The sequence below is a fragment of the Oculina patagonica genome, chromosome 13 (genome assembly GCF_052425735.1).
Source record: "Oculina patagonica isolate OP01 chromosome 13, crgOcupat, whole genome shotgun sequence".
Lineage (NCBI taxonomy): Eukaryota > Metazoa > Cnidaria > Anthozoa > Scleractinia > Oculinidae > Oculina > Oculina patagonica.
This window is the reverse complement of record NC_135770.1, coordinates 35,094,027-35,112,477: the sequence shown is the minus strand read 5'-3', so window position 1 is coordinate 35,112,477 and position 18,451 is coordinate 35,094,027. Positions and strand designations below refer to the sequence as shown.

At 38.1% G+C, this 18,451-nt stretch overlaps 3 protein-coding genes across 3 annotated transcripts; 2 read left to right on the top strand and 1 right to left on the bottom strand.

The window, feature by feature from the left end:
- Nucleotides 1-332: 332 nt before the first annotated feature.
- Nucleotides 333-3,962, top strand: LOC144635740 (sphingosine-1-phosphate phosphatase 2-like). Its single transcript, XM_078494825.1, has 3 exons — nt 333-985; nt 2,530-2,619; nt 3,260-3,962. Exons 1-3 carry the CDS (start codon nt 401-403, stop codon nt 3,794-3,796), a joined length of 1,212 nt encoding a protein of 403 aa, XP_078350951.1. The 5' UTR covers nt 333-400; the 3' UTR covers nt 3,797-3,962.
- A 4,247-nt stretch (nt 3,963-8,209) lies between these two features.
- Nucleotides 8,210-16,433, bottom strand: LOC144634783 (ubiquinone biosynthesis monooxygenase COQ6, mitochondrial-like). The gene is made up of 13 exons (XM_078493816.1): nt 16,257-16,433; nt 16,024-16,155; nt 15,572-15,630; nt 15,015-15,221; nt 14,215-14,289; nt 13,308-13,415; nt 13,094-13,156; nt 12,756-12,863; nt 12,394-12,478; nt 10,712-10,835; nt 10,322-10,437; nt 8,959-9,125; nt 8,210-8,512 (listed from the first exon to the last, which is right to left on the bottom strand). Exons 1-13 carry the CDS (start codon nt 16,411-16,413, stop codon nt 8,483-8,485), a joined length of 1,431 nt encoding a protein of 476 aa, XP_078349942.1. The 5' UTR covers nt 16,414-16,433; the 3' UTR covers nt 8,210-8,482.
- Nucleotides 16,434-16,555: 122 nt separating this feature from the next.
- Nucleotides 16,556-18,449, top strand: LOC144634786 (COMM domain-containing protein 1-like). Its single transcript, XM_078493820.1, has 2 exons — nt 16,556-17,038; nt 18,085-18,449. Exons 1-2 carry the CDS (start codon nt 16,577-16,579, stop codon nt 18,184-18,186), a joined length of 564 nt encoding a protein of 187 aa, XP_078349946.1. The 5' UTR covers nt 16,556-16,576; the 3' UTR covers nt 18,187-18,449.
- Nucleotides 18,450-18,451: the final 2 nt, after the last annotated feature.

Below are 18,451 nucleotides of genomic sequence, written 5' to 3'. Positions count from 1 at the left end.
GACAGACCTGGTATTATAAATGTTAGCCAAGAGTGCTGATTTTGGTCTTTTTGTTCCACTGTTGCATCAGCAATGTGTGGACATTAAGTATAGGCAAGAAAAATTCAACTATTGACGAAAACATCAATATTTCTTTGAGTAAAACAGGAGCAATTAATTGTATTTTTCAACCGCAGGTGCTGACCAGAAGACCGCAGGCTCAGTTCACGTGTGCAATATCGAAAACGTATCGAAAGTGCGATATTTTTCTAAAGTATCGATACTTTTCAAAACTGTCAAAATATCGGTGTATCGAATATTTGGTATCGAGTATCGGCCCATCCTTAGTTTGCACGCTACGAAACCACCCTCCATCATCAACTTCTCTGCCGCTTTACAGCTGCGGTTTCATTGATTCAAAATGCTCAAAGCGCTGGGAGATCCCTATTTCGTGGCTAAATTCCAGCGTACGTTTGGTCTCAGGGAGATTCGGCGCGAGAAAGACGTCGCTTCTCCAAAGCGTGACAAGGACTCTCACTCGCCGTTGAGAAATGGGCATGTTCTTACACACAACAACCATGTCCACACGAAATCTACAAATCACGTCCACCATCGCAATGGGTTTGTCAAACCTGAGCCATTCGAGAAGGTTAAATCACCAGGCGAAGAAAAAAGCGAGCAATTGTTCGAGTTCAACAGCTTTTTCCACGCACTGTTCGTGTTTGGTTCAACATTAGGCTACGAGTCATTCTATCTCACTTTCTTCCCGTTCGTCTTTTGGAACGTCGACGAGTATTTGGCTCGTAGAACGGCCATTATGTGGGCTATTATAATGTACATAGGTCAGAGTGCAAAGGATGTAATTCAATGGCCTAGACCGCCGTGTCCACCCGTAATTTCTGTGGAGAAGCGTTTTCAGTGGGAGTATGGAATGCCTTCCACTCACGCTATGGTTGGAACGCTAATGCCGTTTTGTTTGGTCTATTTTACTTATGATCGTTACCAGGTATGTTTAGCGTTTGTATGTGAACATCAGTTTGATTTATTTGGCATTCTGTTCTTGTCAGGCGAAAGATTTGTTATTTCCTAAAATGGCGGGTAATTTCCTATCTCAAGGGATTAATCGATGACATCATTGTGCAATAGGAGCTTTGACTAATCGATAAATAATCAACTGATTTACTCTTTAACGTTGATAGATTGTTAATAACTTATTAGCTATTGGTAAACTTTCAACCTACCGTAAAGATTTAGCGCCCTCCTTCCAATAAGCGCCCTCCTTCCAATAAGCGCCCCCTTCCGAATAAGCACCCCCCTTCGAATGTGTTTTTGTCAATAAGCGCCCTCATTCTAATAAGCGCCCCTATTGTAATAAGTGCCCCTATCGTGGATAACTTAACAGCCCTTTCTGAAGTAATCGACGTCGAAAAGATAAACTCATGAACATTCACCGTACCGTACAGGTATATATTTTCCGCTAAAATGAATGATTCTTTTAAAAGTAACTGAACTTTCAACAATTTGTTACTGAAACAGTTTCTGTTATTGTTAGTTTTTTTAAGTATTTATTAAAGTTTTGTTTTGAACATTTGGTTGTTTCTCAAAAAATTAAATAAGCGCCCTTCCTTTAGGTCCCAAAAGTAAATAAGCGCCTGGTCGCTAAAATGAATCATTACGGTACTTTTCTATTATACATTAATAGCAGGGATGTAGCTAAGAGCCCACTTCTGGCTAATTTCACTGGCTTTTAATAAGAGAGCTTATCACCAGCTGAAATTTCACTAGAAATCAAAGTGAGGGTTATTTGGAAGATATAAAGAACAGATTAGCCAATTAGACTTGTTAATGAGCCAGCTTAAGTTTTTTCTTAGCTTCATCCCTGTAAATAGTGATAGCTTGGTAGAAATTGCCACAGTTTGAAATGGAACACCCTAAGCAGCATCAATTTTTGACCCCTGAAGGATATGATGTACTTTGGACCCAGTGGCAACAATCATTTTTCACCCAGTGACAGAAAAACTAATTGCTCTGAAGCTAATGACTGAAACCGTTTTGAACCTGGTGTAGGTAAAGTAATTGGTCAATTGACTGAAATAATTTCAAACGACCACAGACAAAACTAAGTTTGAACTAAGCAAACAAACCCCGTATATATTATAGCACCTCTGCCTAATGGTTAGCGTGCTGGATTCCAGATCAATCATTCTGTGTTGAAGCCCTGGCCAGGGTCACTGTGTTGTGTTTTTGGGCATGACACTTTCCCTTCATAGTGTCTCTCTCCACCCAGGAATGTATAAATGAGTACAGCAAATTGTAATAATGCTAAGTAGTAACCCTGCAATGGATTAGCATCTCTTCTAGTGAAGGGGGGGGGGGGGGAGTAGAAATACCCCTAGTTGTTTATTTCTTACAGAAACTGGGATAAGCTCTGGCAGTATGGGCCACCTGGCCTGACACAGACTGTACTATAGAAGACATATCATTGTTACTTCAAAACATATTGATTAAGTTAGGCACATATAAATTAATGTAGCTGTTACTTCCTTTTAGTATCCCTTGTATGTTGGTGTAATATTTGGAATATGTTGGTGCGTTTTGGTGGCTACCAGTCGGCTATACATGGGCATGCATACACTGCAGGTATGTTCAGTTCCATCAATATCTGTAGTCTTGGTCCTTAGCAAGTTGTTGCGTTACAGTGACGTACCATTTGGGTCGGAGGGCAGAATGCCTGCTGCCCATGAAACTGTTATCCTTCTATTTCTCTGTGCTCCTGTGGTTTCTTTTTCTAGTTAATCCTCTTTAATATACCAACACAATGTATGGACACCAACGAGAAGAGCCGTGTCTTTCCTAAAGACCTGAAATCATCCCAAGAGGGACTTAGCAACAAATATTTTTTTTTTAAAAAAAAAAAAAAAAAAAAAAAAAAAAAAAAAAAAAATATTATTATTATTATAAAAAATTACAACTGGACACATTTTATTGAAAGTACCAAGTATGACCTTCCCTCTTCTCAAGGAAACCCCTGTTTTTATTTTGTTAACAGTAACTTTGTTATGGTGCAAGTTATCAAAAAAACTTAATCATTTGCAGTTTGTTGGATGCATGGCGCATGGCGCATTTAAGCCTAGACTGTTGCAACCTGTCTTCTAGATTGTCTGACAAGTTTGTTCACAGAGGGTCATGTTTAATTCATGTGGAGAGAACTCAAGAATTTCTTTTTTAGGTAGTTTGTGCCCACGTACTTGTTGATTGATATTGTTTTTGTGTTTTGCAGGATATTCTTGCTGGAGTTGCCTTTGCAGTTGTTTTACTTGTTACTGGCCTCCCTCTGTTGGATGCATCTGTTGATAGATGGGTATTCACCTCACCAAACACCCCAATATTTCTAATTATCGTGCCATTAGCCATGATTATCCTGTACCCCTCGCCGCCAAAATACACCCAGACAAAAGCAGACACTGCCACTATACTGTTTGGCACATGTGGAGCACTGCTCGGTTCCTGGGGAAAGTTTTACTTTAACGGATTACCAGATCCCTACTTAGGCGCGCCATTCCCCATTCGTATTCCTGGGCAGAAGAAGATCATCCGAATGCTATGCAAGTTTGTGTTTGGCGTCACAGTGATAGTGCCAACCCGTGCAGTGATGAAGTCTACAGTGCATACTGTTGTGCCGTGGCTTCTCGCGGAAACTGATCCCATAAGGAAGAAGTCTGTTTCAGAATTGCCGCACCGTTTCCTTACATATACAGTGGTTGGCTTTACAGCAGTGTTTCTTATCCCCCAGACGTTTGTTTACTTTGGAGTATAATCTCAATACACTGTGGTAATAGCTGGTTTTTACTACCAATATTAATAACAAAAATGTTTGGAAATCATAAGGAAAAGCATACGATCCTTAAGCTTATTAAAACCAAAGCAATATGTACAAGTATCCTGTGTTCCACTGAACACCACTTATCATAACATGAATTGAAAACCACTCTATTTAGAATCAGGAACCTATCAAAAGGCATGTTTCCGGCTATCCCTCAATTTCAATTAAGATATTTATTTGGCAGTGTTCAGTTTATAAATTCCCTGATGACTGAGCAGTCTGATACAAACATTGGCTTGACCTGCTCATGGTTCCAATTACCAGTACTTGGTTTGTTGCATAAAAGGTTCTCATGCTTTTTCTTGTGTCACTAGTGAAAACCAGCTTCAAGACAGTGTATATATGTTGTGGTTTAATTTTATCTTTGGTTTAAAAATTTTCAAACCAGTTTGATATTTATTTTTCATTGTGTCATATTCATTATCATAATCTGAAACAAAAGAAAATAAAAATCAATCAGTTTGAAAAATTTGAAACAAAGATAAAATAAAACCACAACATATACAACGGTGAGTTACAACTCGCTGTTTTCAATAATTATTTTTTTCTGACAATTTAATTGCATAAAAACATTTACAAGCTTTACTTCATAACATGTATATAGATTCACACATCGCCATTAAATTTAATGTTAACAAAGTTTACATAAAACACATCCAAAAAAAATTAAAAAGCAGGAGTAATTTTGGGAGAAGTTTAAAGTTTGTGTGATCCCAAACCGTAGGTAAAGATTAATCTTAGTTTACACAGTGACTTTTTGAGCTATCCCAAAATTACTAATCAAAATGTAAATTTACACCAGGCACTGTAAACAGAGAGCAGCTGTTTTTACTTCTCTGACAATAATGACTTATTTTACAATAATTTTTTGTGATGTCACAGCTGTGTTTACACAGGCATGTGAAATTTAACACCTGACTATCCAAATCAAAATGTGGTTTGTGTTGCGGTTGCCGAGATTTTATAAGTAGTAATAATTTATTACCCAAGACAAAAACCAAAGTAGTTTTGGCAAGTTGCATGAGTTTTTACTATATAACAAATACAACCTTAATAACAATAATATATCTTGATAATTTTTTTTTGATAGTCGTTAGAAAACCATTCTGCTTAAAACTATCAGTATGGATGATAAAAACTAATAACATGTAAAGTAGATGGCAACAACCTCAGTTAAAACAAAAATTGTTTGTTTTTTAAAAAAATAGTGACATGGGATAATTTCATATCTTTGAAATGACTCATTTGGGTTTACCTTTGTGTAAGAACATGTGAAATTTTCTTATTTTGGAACTGTTGTTTCCCTTTTCTATATCGTTTTGAGGTTCTTTGTTGTCGTGATTGTTCTTTGTTTTGTGTCAATGGTGAGTTTCGTAGGTTTTTACACCGAGGATGAACCAAACATTATAATTACACTAACCAATTTGGTTAATATGTAAACTTTGGAAATTTAAGATATCATTAATTTTAATATCAAGGTGCTGTTAGATCATTAGATGCATATCTCTCAGGAAGAGTGTGTTTGAAATTAAATGAGATTCTGTGGATGTTAATGATCAGAGATTGTACTGTTTGTTACAGTACCAAAAGGCTTCATTATTGTACATAGAGGAAAGGTGGCAGAGAAGAACATCTGCCGACATAATGTCTTTTACATTCTTTAGGGTTTAACTTTAATGTAAAGCTTGAAAAAACGCGGGAAGGGGAAAATAATAATTGTGGTATGCACCACAAAACGTATTATGACATAAGGTAATAAGTGTAAGTCAGCATTTAATTTTCTTGAATCGTAACAATTTGCAAATTAATCAGAGTTAACCCCTTGTGAATATGAAAGACATTACCAGTAGGCTAAACATTGACTGGAATATCAGTGTTGTACTGAGGAATTAAAAAGGACCAGAATTTTTTTTCTTGAAATATTATCAAAATATTAGGATTCGTTTTTTAACAATTATTTCTTAAAATTAGGAATTGATATATATAATTGTAATGAGTTGACACCAGGTTAGACAAGTTGTGTATCAAGATGAAATTCATGCACTTAGATTTCCATCTATTTGCATAATGTTCATTTCAAAATAGCTTATTGATATACTATTATTATTAAGGGGGGTATGCATGCAATTTGGAATGTCTGCACTTTGCTGCCGTACTTTCAACACATCTTGCTGCTTGTCATAATTTCATTGGTCAACATATCATTGTTTCAAAGCCATGTTGCTTGCTAGAATTTTATCCTAGAGTGAAAACAAAATTAGTGTCTAATAGTATCTAAAAGTGTAATAACTATTTCACGGGTTTAGTAAAATCAATCTAACAAGTTCTCCTTTCTTTTGACAATTTTTTTTTATCAAGCTTGCTTTTGGGCAGTGTTTGTTGCGCTTCTTGGGATATTCATGTTACCTTTTTATCCAGACATTTAAGTTTTAATGATTTGTTTTCTTTATATGTAAATGAAATTGTTTATCTTGCAAATTGCATTGCAGATAGTTTCTACTTGTGCATTACAAATGCTACACAATTTTTTGCCCCAACATAATAATCATTATGTCAACTGTTTTTATATAAAATTATGTCTATTTTTGGAAGTTAAGAAAATTATTAAGTTGTCCTTGTATAAAAAAAATTCAAATAGGAAGTTTTGGAGCATGTAATATTTGGTTAGCTTAACTTTAAGGTGGCTTGACCCAGTTTTTTTCTAGCGATACCTATCAACTTAGAAACCCCCATACTTAAAGGGATTAATTTCAATAACATATTTACTATATCACATGGATTACACATAGACTGAACTACAATATGATATAAATTTTTGGGAGATCGGAATGAATATCACGTGACAATGACGTCACACAGGTTTTTGCTCCGAATAGAATTTTAGCCCGTAACCGCATTTTCTGTCAAGATCCTCCACGCTACGTATACCTTGGGTGTTTGCCTTCAGCTCTGCGGAGTTTCATCGAAATCTACAAGAGGAATTTTGAAATATCTTGGAATTTCTTTTTAGATGGTATAATTTATGCGTAAAATAAAGACAAGACTTCATATAAAGAAATTTGCTTTGATTCAGAGCAAAAACCTGTGTGACGTCATTGTCACGCGATATTCATTCCGATCTCCCAAAAATTTATATCATAGTGTAGTTCAGTCCATGTGTAATCCATGTGATATAGTGGATATGTCATTGACAGTAATCCCTTTAAGTATGAGGGTTTCAAAGCTGATAGGTATCGCTAGAAAAAAACTGGGTCGAGCCACCTTAAATCCTCAGGGTATTTTGGATTTTAATTGTCAGGGTTAGTTTATAGCAGTAAAAAAGCAACATTTAAAATTTATCAATTTATTGGTCTTTTAGAAAAAGTTCATCAATCTTGAGCACCATATTGGCTTAGCCAATACTATTCAGTTAGGAATTATTTGACTAGAGTATCACGACTTTGTTATTACTGTGACGGTAACCTTCACTTAAGTTATTTAGTCCATAGGTGACAGAAATGAACTGTTAAGAGTCAAGGACAATAAAAAACACATATAATTTAAGAAGATTTGGTGTTGCATTTTCCTTATGGTCAACATATCAATGAGAGGCGCGGTGTCCTTATGGTTGGTGCGTCAGACTCTGGATCGAGCCCTGGCCGGGGTCACTGTGTTGTGTTCTTGGGCAAGACGTTTTACTCTCATAGTGCCTCTCTCCACCCAGGTGTGCAAATGGGTACCGGCGACATAATGCTGGGGTGGTACCCTGCGATGGACTAGCATCCCATTCAGGGGGGAATAGAAATATTCCTAGCTGCTTAATGCTACAGACACCGGGATAAGCTCCAGCAGTATGAGCTGCTTGGCGCGAAGCTTCCTCCAACATATCAGTGGGTGTAGATGTGGGAAGAAGTAAGCTCCCTGATGATGGTGCCAGCCTTGTCCTGTGAGCAAAGTTCCCAGCGAAGATTGAAGGGAACTCTGCTCACAGGTTATGCCAGCCTATACCTGTTCTGAAAAGTGGCAAGTGCAGTGAGTTAATGGTTATTGGGCTTCAGTTAGGATTAAGAGGCCTTGATCTGAGCCTGGCTGGGTTCATCATTCTGTGCTCTTGAGCAAAACATTAATTTTCTCAAAATTAATTATGTTTTGAGCAAATTGAGGGAGCCTCGAAAAAGAGGGTAAGCAATAACTTGGAAATGATTTTTAGAGAGTTTTGGCTAATACTCTCCTATAATTAACTTATGAAAGCAAAATAGTCAACATTTAATGTGACGATTTTTTTAAAAATTTTATTCGGAACAGTATACAAATGGTAGAGAGAAGGCCATCGTCTCCCAAGACGAACGGCTGCCGACGACGACACTTTGTAGTAAAGAAATGTTCAATTAAACATGGTAAATTTAATTTCCAAGAAGTTCCAGACCTATATTGGCAAATAGTGGCATATCAGATGTTTTCAACAATGCTGGTTAACACATGACTTTGTTGAACTCCCAATTTGATAACAAGCTAAACATCTGAACATGTTCCACAGCAACAATCAAACATTTCTGTATGTACACTGGATGCATGCCGACTAGATGCTTCCTTCCTCTTTCAGGACGTTTTTTTCCAAAGTTGGCGAACATCTGCATGGTACTATCTTGTGGCAAAGCCAACTATTTGTTCCTGTAAAAAAAAATTGTATTAGTGCTTTACAAAGACCTATACCGGTAATACTGAAGTCAGTTTAAAATTTGTGATTCAGTATAAACTACAAGTTTGTTCAAACCAAGGGAACAGTGGAGTAATATGATTCATCAGTACTGGCCAGCATTTAAATCATGTTTCTATAGGAGGAAGTGACTAGGAGTATTTCTTCAATGAGATGCAAGTCTATCACAAGTTACACACTTTTACTCCTCCTCCCTGATATTTTGCCAAGTGGTATTCATTGATCTATATGGGTAAAAGAGAAACTACAAAGAGTAATCAATGCCTAAGAACACAGCGCAAAGACCTGAGGCTGGTGCACAAATCCAGGCAACTTGATCTAGAATGTATTACTGAAGCTATCAAGTTAAATATTTAACAGATAAGATAGGAACATACAATCACAGCAATGAGAATATTACCTTGATTGGAAGTAAAGCACTAGTTGCTATAAGTCCTACTGATCGTGCAAGAACGGGCAAAGTGCTTGAAGTGGAGTAAAGTCTCTTAAGAGTATCAATTGCAGTGATCATGGGTACCACACTTTGCTGTCGCTTTGTTTCATAGGTTAAAAGATGCTCCAGAGATCCTAGAGAAGGAAGCAACAAAATGAGAATGAAATAAAGTCCTGAATACCAACTAAAGCAACTAAACTATCAGGTGCTACAGGCCCGTAACCGGGATTTTGCTTGGTGGGGTGCGTATGAGCACCCCTGGCGTGAAATCTTGAGCGCCGCAGGCGCGATTATGTAGGGGGGTCTTGGGGTATCCTCCCCCAGGAAATTTTGAAGAAATAGGTTATCTGAGACAGCATTCCATGCATTTTGTTAGGAAACAGGTAAAAGGTAGGTAAAAGTGAAGGTAACAACAACAATAACTCTGGTACATTTTTAAATTCAAATCATATTTTGAATTTAACTGGGTACTGCCCAGCAAGTACCCAGTCTCCTCTCTTTTTGGTAGCGCCTGGGAATATTACTTCGAACCGTTCGAGAGTGAAGGACACTGGGTAGAATTTATCGTTGAAATTAACCTTGAATCACACAATTTGGTCCAAAATATACTACATGAATCTACAAATGGTGGACCTTCAACACGAAGAACCATGATATTGAATGTAAATAGTCAAAGTACAGAAATACCATTTCCATTTATTTATTTATTTTAAGTTTTTTTTCACAATGAGTGGACTTCCAAGGTTCGTGGGGGGGGGGGTGCGAATGCACCCATCGCACCCCCCTCAGGGCTCACCAAAACCCCCGTCCAGTCGTCCGGGACAAGTAGATTTTCCTGCCTGGCAAGTGACTTTTCATGCTCACTTGCCCGACGGGCAATGGCCCAGGCAAACCATCAATTCACTAATTTCTTAAACAACGATTTTGAAACAAAGAAGTACATTTCAAGCCTATTTGTCATGGGTAATCAAAGGTTATACATGATCTTTTACAAAAACTAAAGGAAATTGTGAATGAGGCTACTTTGAACAAGGCTTTACGACAGTGATAAATTCACCGTTTGCAAGCCTTTAAGACCATCAAAAAAGTAAGGCAAAACAACAATTTTCTACGTTTTTGTTTTGTTTTGTTTTTTGGGAGGGGGGGGAGGGAGGTGCAGGGGGTTCATGAATTATTAATAAGTTTAATTACCTGGACAAGTGGGAAAAGTGTCTGGGCAAGCAGAATTTGAGAGTTACTTGCCCCATGGGCAAGCTGGAATTAAAGTTTTTGTCGAGCCCTGCCCCTCCCTACGGGCCTGCGCTATAACTGTGATTCTGTGTAAAATTACCAATATCTTTTCCTTCTTCGGCTGCTTCGGACAGGACATCTCTTAGACAAGCGACATCTCCAAATCCAAGATTGACACCTTGCCCTGCAAGAGGATGCACTCTATGGGCGGCATCACTATTAACAAAAATTTAATGAATATCAGTTACATTCATGCCCCAGTATCAATAGTTTTTGTGAACAGTGGCAGATCTATATCTAGATCTAAGGTGGGAAGGGGGAAGGGACCCCCTCACAACTTATTGGTGAAAGAAAGGGCTCACCTTCGCTTTGCCCTGTTGCACTTTGAGTACCTTTCTGTACTTTCTTTTCCTCCTTCCTTCCCTGCCCCCTGCCCTGGAAATGAAGGATGCTTTCAGTAGAAAATCAAAAAGTCAAGTGATGATCTCACCCTATCAAAGCCAGTCTTGGTCTGACGTACTCTGTAGCATGACCAAAGCCATATGGAAACATAGCTCTGCTTCCTTCCTCAACACCGCTAACACTGGGAGGGGACTGGGTACTGGATGCCACATCTATAACCATAGATAAAAAGAATAACATTGGATGTTAAAGCCTGCGAGCAGGCTCTCTTTTCGGGGGCAACATGACTCTCTCTTCAAATGGCAAGATCCCCCAAGTAATGAGGGTGCGAGTTTTTGCTATGGATGTTGGTAACTGGGAACAGGAAGCAAATCAAGATTGCATGGTGTGGTAAAAACTAGTTTTAATACTAGTGGTAACCACAGGTTAGCACTAGTACGGGCCTTGACGCACTTAGAACTGAAAGGTACTGGTACGAGAGTGCGTAATGTTAGATGGCAGTGTCGATAAATAAATGATAAAATGGACAAAAGACAATGGTATTCCGAGTAACGCGTCACGCAAGGAATGCATGTTTTTATCATTCCTATTGCAGCGAACCAATCTATGTTTTTGATTACACAGTTTTGTGAAGTGTAATCGAGCACCCGGTGTGAACTGAGATGTGTTTTTTCTCAGTCGGTAAACTCACCATGTTGTGCTTGCCTTTTGTTAACGTGGCGCGATTAATGAAAAATCACTGGACAAAATTAAAGACAACTATTCTGAGCAACGGGTCACGCTTTAATAATTGCCGCGAACCGGCCGCGAACCAGTCAGAGTTGTTTTTTGATTGACAGTTGATTGTGAAGTGTAGTCGAGCACGTGGTGTGAATTGAGATGTGATTTTCCTCGGTTGATAAACTCGCTATGTTGTCAGTGTTATATATAACGAATTCCTCGAGAATAACCGTTGCTGGAATCATTCGCTTTGCCGTTGTTTTATCTGTGATATAATCACAGCAAATTTTCTCAAAAGCAACACCTATAAAACAACGTCTACAAATTGTAATGTTTGCAATCTTCCATGTGACAGAAGCGTAGATCTTATGTGACAAACTGTTGAGAGATTGACTCATTTTTCGCATTCAGAAGAGATTTTTCTCTTCCGGTGTTACGACAAACTATCGTGATTGACACATTTTTCGCGTTCAGATCATTCTTAGTGGAAGAACAAAATTTTCAACTTCCGGTTTCTGTTCGCCTATTATTAACGTGGCGCGCACGCGTAAAACACAATCCGCTGGTTACTGTCAAGATTAGGGTTACGGACCTCTCTTGGGCCTGCAACAACAGATCGCTCAGCTATCAGTGATCAATATCCAAGATACAATTTCCAGAGTCAAATAATTGTTCTGAGATTGCAAGCTAGTCTAACCTCAAAATTTTCATTGAAAAACAAATTATTGTAAGTTGCTCGTTAAAATTAACATAAGTGGAAGAAGACACTCCCCTGCCAATTTCATTGTTATGAAAATTATATTTATGTGTGGTTCCAGAAACTATGTCCCTACCCATGGCCACCCCACAAGGTAACTGTTTATTCCAAGGGGTAGGGTGAGGGATCTCAAAGGCAAAAAATTCAAAGGAAAGTATGAAGCTAAACTGGAGTTTTGGAGGGGTGGGGTGGGGGGGGGGGTTCAACGTTTTTTGGTAGAGGTATGGACATTTTATGGAACAACATAATAAATGTTGCCTTGTTTGGTTCAGTTTTAAACCTTGCATACTTACTTGTCCATGGCTGAATAAAAGAAGCTAACAGATATGAAATTCTTGTTGCCTGATCCACAAGAGGATTGCGGTCAAAATCCTCCCACTGTTGAAAAAGAACAGGAAAAAGATAATAATAAACCCTAGTGAAGCTGGCCCCACAGACACAGTAAGCTTTGTTTGCCCAAGACCCTCAATGTTCCCAATATAATTTGTGAACTACCGGTAATAATAAATTCTTGTTGAACCCAAACTAGCATTATTTAAAGCTTTTTGTTGAAAGATTTTTTTTATCCATAAGTTGAACCAAAATGTAATGAGAACCACGGGGCGTGAAGAATCGGCACAACAACCCTTAACTGGTAACAAACTTTGACACTTACAAATGCATTATTGATGGCATCAACAAATCTGTCTTCCTCCATGGAGACCAGATTCTTTGCATGTTCAGGAGTTGTGGACCACACCAAGGAGCTTAAATTCTCCGATAACTTGACACAAATAATATAACAAAAAAATGTTAACAACTATAGGTTCAAGCCACACCAGTTATAGCCAGTCATCATGTATTAGTCTGAATCAGAACTTGGTCAAAAGACTGTTGGTGTTTTAGGTGAAAGAAAAACAACATAATTAACTACAAATATTTGTTATTTTGCAACACAACTTTACTAGATTTCAAGAATAAAACTGTTAAATAATTTAATCTACTTCTTCTTACTGGTAGAAGGGCTATTGGTCCTGTAGGTAAAAACTTCTGCCATGCCACAATATTCTCTGTAATCTAAAACACAGGTTTTATGGTATATTATTAGTGTTATACTAAACAAACGCCCACTGTTCTCAAGTTAAAATAAATTATACAAGTCTGTTCCTTTATGTAGCTTATTATGTTTCTGTATTTGCATTTTAAGTGATAACAATTGAAAAACTACCTCTCCAAGATGAAGGGTTGCTACAACTCCCCACTGATCATATTTCCAAGAGAGACAATCCATAGATGCTTGTTTTCGTACCAAAGACTGTGGACCATCAGCTCCTATCTTGCAGGGAAAGAAATAATGTCATGAATAAACCACTTTGATGCAGACTAATATAACAGAACAAGTGATGAACAGCTCTTAAAAATGAGTCAGCCCTCAGTTGGTTAAATGTTGGTTGGTTGACTTTTGGCTGTTTAAAAATAGTCGGGGAATGACCACGCTATCATCCCAAAGGTTTACAAGTCTTTGTTGCGTGCATGAGTTTCGCGCCACGTTCCTTTTCTCTCAAAACTTTACACATTATTTTTAAAGCACGCGCTGACGTGTTGCCTTTTTAAATTGCGTGTAACGGCTTTGACTTTTTAACTGATGAGGGCTTAAGTAATAGCCGAAACGTCTTAAAAATTTAACATCAAAAACAGTCAGCGACAAACCTTTTACAAACTATGTTGGCTGTTTGTCGGCCAACATTTGGGTGACTGGGTTTGTGACTGATGGTAACACTTAAGGATTATCATACTGTTTTCTGGTGGTGTTTGGTTAAAAAAAATATTCTTGAAAGAGTGCAGCCCTGAGGCCTGATTTCTGGTTTAATATAATTAAAAGAGGTTCACTTCCGTTTGATGTCCCTTGCATAGAAGCCAGAACTTTTACTTTAAAAGCTCTGATAATCTGAGACAGGCATAGTCACAGTGGAAATGTTTTTTGGTGTTTATCACTGATTTATAGAGAAATGATTAAAAACCTTAGTTAACTTATTTTTAGTCAGAAAGAAACATGTATTTATTTTTAACAACAAATTTATTGCAGTATAGGCATGTACCGGCAATTAAATTAAATGTGTTAAACCTGCACATACCACTAATCTTGAGTGAACAGTTCTTCCATCATCCAGCTCCAAGGCAGCCCAGGTATGACTGACATCTTTATTATCCTTCAAGTTCAGCATTTATATATTAAAGAAAAACAACACTGTCAACAGTGGCAATAAGAGTATCCCCTTTCTCTTGTATTAGTTTAAACTCTTTTCTCAAGCCGAAAATATTAAATTCTCTTTACTATATTTATTTTTGCTTGTGGAGGGGGACATGGGGGTTTGCGGTGTTGCTCATTTTTTTATGCGGTGTTGCGGTGATCTCAAACCCTACGGTGTGCGATGTTTGTGTTTTTTAATCTACGGTGTTCGGTGAAACGAAATTATTAGCGGTATAACGGTTTCTTGTCTAACACTTGCATAACTACATTTAGCCTTTTCCGCTCGCTTCGCTCTCGTTACCCCACTCGCTTCGCTTGTGGAACCCCACTTGGGAGCCTGTTCGCAGGCTAAACTACATTTATCTCTGTTATCTTCGTTAAATATTGTCTATTTAATCTTTAACCCAATCCTAATACGTTTTTATTGATAAGTAACTTGATTATATGGCGGTGACGGTGTTTCATCAAATTTTCTTGCGGTGATGTGGTGTTTATGTAATATTTTTGCGGTGTTGCGGTGTTCAGGGTCCCCCCCGTCCCCCCCCTCCTTGTGCATGTACATCAATCTGTTTGTCAAAAATTGTATTCCAATTAAAAAGGAAAATTAAGACGTTAATTACTCCAACTTACTTCTTGAGTTAGGGGGCTTGGAAAAATTAAAAATTAAATTCATAAGAAACATACCATATCTCTTGTAAAGTCAGGAAGAGTTAAGGTCTTGAGCTTTGTTCCATGAAGAACTTTTACTCGTGACTGAAGAACTTTGAGCTGTTTTCTAAGAGCCTCAAGAGTGACAGGATTTTCTATGATATACCCCATGTCCTTGGAGCTGTCTAACTCCCTGGATCCTGGATCAAAGGAGATGTGTGCATCACTACATGCATCCCAGACCTAGGAAACAAGAAAGATACAATAAAATCATAACTTTACATATAAATCTTCCAAGGCCATTTCAGGGGGACAGAGTTTTACAGTAAAATATGTTGTAATGCTAAAATTATCTTAATTGGATTTCTAGGACAACAGGTACTACTAGCCTGGGTGATATGTGTATATTAAAAATATTGGTTCATCCATGTTTTTGTGATCTTTGCCATGTGCTTTTGTAGCATGTTTTCAGTGACTGCTATTAAATGTTAATTGTGTTTATACATGGTGGTTAGTTGGGGTTCCCATTCCTAGACACCAAAATTGCACTAGGCTCAGTTTGTGGCGTGACAGTGAAAACCACCTATACTTACATGCATTCTTTTGAAAGGCTTGTATCTCGTGTTGCAAATATGGTCCCAGGCACCAATACCTTAACAAGAAAAAATGAACATATTCATAATGGTTATAGGACTTCGTTTTGTCCAGTTCTGTCTGTAATCATACAATAGCCGATTCGCTCTATAGCGCGCACCTGCAGGGAATCACGGTAGTTCATCATGTGCGAGACTCAGCAACGTGCATCGTTGCTGAGTCTCGCGCATGGTTTGATGAATACAACTACCGTGATTCCCTGCAGGCGCGCGCTATAGAGGGAATCGGGTATTGATTTGCAAAATCGGACAACCCTGTGGGTGGAGCCTCTCGGGCATCCCCCCTCTACACAGACACACACACCCACAAGGCATATCATATAATTTGCAAGGTACAGTGTAATTTAACCTGTGACATCGGCAAAATGTCTTTAATAATCTTATTAACTTACTTTCCAGAAGCTTTTTGGAGCCTGGTGTGATGTTGCTAACTCGATTACTGTAGGCTGAAGAAATGTTATGTGGTTTGTCAGGAGCTGCTTCTAACAACAAAATCTTGTGATCATCCAACGTTCTTTCAAGGCCTTGTGAATAAAAGGAACCCACGAAAATGAATCAAACAACTCAAAAATTAACCACTGCGACTAATTTAAATAAATATTGAGGTAGTGAAATTAGAACTCACCCAAAGCACAAGCCAAACTGGCCCCGACCATTCCACCGCCAACGATAGTCACATCATAGAAATCATGCACGTCTTTACTGGCAGCTGAACAGAAACGACATACCCTCAGTTTTAGAAATTGTTTGCAACCCAAAGATCTCCTTACAGCTGAAAACATTTTGCAGACTTCTTGAAAACACAGCAAATCACTAAATGATCGTTACACCACGTTTCCATCAGATGTGTGGTGGGAGCCGCTGCCAAATACAAGTAAGATCGAATCACTACGTTATGTATGGTACAACGAAATGCCTCTCGATTTCTTCAGAGTGGAATCGAAGATGGCTGCCGCGGATAAGAATGTTGTTGGATTGCTAAACGGCTTGGCACGGAGAGAATATTTTGGAGAATCAGAGATCACTGATGAATTTCTTCACCAGGAACTTTTCTCTGATCTCGACAAGGAGCAATTTGATGCAATGTTGAAGAGATACGAGAATTTGATGCGAAACATCGTTTCCGCGGATATGGATTTCAATCAACTCGAAGCTTTTCTTACTTCACAGACGAGACGAAAACAAGGCTCGCTAACTCAGGAACAAGCTGCTGCATTCTTAAAATTTTGGAAATCGCAAAAGGTCAAAATACACGATGTTTTGGTTCAAAGATCTTCTTGGAATAACAAACTGAAAGACGTTAGCTGGAGAATTGATCTGAAGAGTCAAGGAAGACATCTTCAACAAATCAACACACCTGTGGCAATTGTTGAAATGCAGTTGGAAAAAAGATCATCAGAAAGCAAGGTAAAATACTCGTTTTTAAAGGGATCTGGTCAATGTATCGTAACGGGCCCGGGCCTTCAAACTCAAGCAAGGTGGCTTTAAACAGGGGTGGGGATGCATTCAGTTGGGAATGGGAGGTGGGGTGGGGGGTTTGGGCGGTAAGCCGGGATGAAAAGAGGGGGGGGGGGAGGAGAGCAAAGGTCATAAAGCAGGATGTGAGCTGGTGATATGGCGATATTTAATTATTTTATTGAAGCTTGGGAGTTGTGAGGAAAGGTAGTAGGAGGTTTTGTACCCAATCAAGTTTGCACCTTCCAAGTTCGCACCCACTTACACACTTTATACTGCGTACACCTTTTTCCAAATTATATGGCAGAAAATACATTATTCTTTTGTTTTCATGTTAATTGGCCTTCGTGGCCTTGATTGCATCTATAGAAGTCAAAAGAATTTTTGGATTAAAAGGAGGCCATGAAGGCCAATTAACTGGAAGTCAAAAGAATACAGTTTTTTTTTCAGCCATTTTGGAAAGAGGTGTATTCACTCCCAAGTTTGCCCAAGTTCGCTCTGAGGTACGCCCTAGAATATTTCTTGTTCTTTAAGCGTGAGCAAAGTGTGACTACATTGGCAATCCGTTGGTGCGAAATCGGAGGGTGCGAAACCTCCAAAACAAGCGACGAGTGCTCCTGAGGAGCACTCGTCACCAGTAGCTTGCACTTTATGCTTGTTGTCCTTTGCAAATGTGTATAGTGCCTGAGGAGGAGTAATGTGTTATTTTTTTTATAGAAAAGAAAGTCTTCCAGAACAGGAAAGACTTAATAGTTTATGTCTGGAATTTTAGTAAAGGTGCAACAACTTTGTAGAAATCTATGTTAACTATTCTAGCCATATGAGTTGTCTTGTTTAGTCTGGAGAATGAAAGAAGATGGTTTGGAAAAAATAAAAAAAGTCTTAAATTTTGGATGCAAAAATTTACATTTATGTATGAACAAGTGAATAACTGTAATATTATTGTAACCTTTGAAAACTTATCCAAGCCATCACTGTATTGTTTTATCATCTTTCAGGATACAGATGTGTTTCAGTTTGAGATGGATGAATCTCAACTGTCAAATGTCCTGTCAAGTATTGACAAAATTGAAAAGAAACTAACAAGTTATGCTCAGTGAACAGTAACTAGCTCCCTCCCGCCTGACAAAAAATTCCACTGATTATATGTAGTTAGAAATATAAAAGAATATTCTGTATGCCAATAATTCAAGTATGTGTAGCTTAATGTATCTAGTTATTAAATAATCATTGATTAGGTAGTAACAAAGACTTTACGGAATGTACTATAATTATTTTAGAGGAGTATTAAATAATTTTGCTTCTATTGGATATTCAAGCATGTTGCTTTATTTTTAAAAAATAAATAAATAATAATAAAGTTTC

Coding starts and splice junctions, on each gene's coding strand:
- LOC144635740 (XM_078494825.1), top strand. CDS start 401: ATGCTCAAAGCGCTGGGAGATCCCTATTTCGTGGCTAAATTCCAGCGT. Junction 986..2,529: donor TTACTTATGATCGTTACCAG/GTATGTTTAGCG, acceptor ACTTCCTTTTAG/TATCCCTTGTATGTTGGTGT. Junction 2,620..3,259: donor TGGGCATGCATACACTGCAG/GTATGTTCAGTT, acceptor TGTGTTTTGCAG/GATATTCTTGCTGGAGTTGC.
- LOC144634783 (XM_078493816.1), bottom strand. CDS start 16,413: ATGTTTTCAGCTGTAAGGAGATCTTTGGGTTGCAAACAATTTCTAAAA. Junction 16,156..16,256: donor CAGTTTGGCTTGTGCTTTGG/GTGAGTTCTAAT, acceptor TTTATTCACAAG/GCCTTGAAAGAACGTTGGAT. Junction 13,416..14,214: donor CTGTTCACTCAAGATTAGTG/GTATGTGCAGGT, acceptor TTTCCCTGCAAG/ATAGGAGCTGATGGTCCACA.
- LOC144634786 (XM_078493820.1), top strand. CDS start 16,577: ATGGCTGCCGCGGATAAGAATGTTGTTGGATTGCTAAACGGCTTGGCA. Junction 17,039..18,084: donor AAAGATCATCAGAAAGCAAG/GTAAAATACTCG, acceptor ATCATCTTTCAG/GATACAGATGTGTTTCAGTT.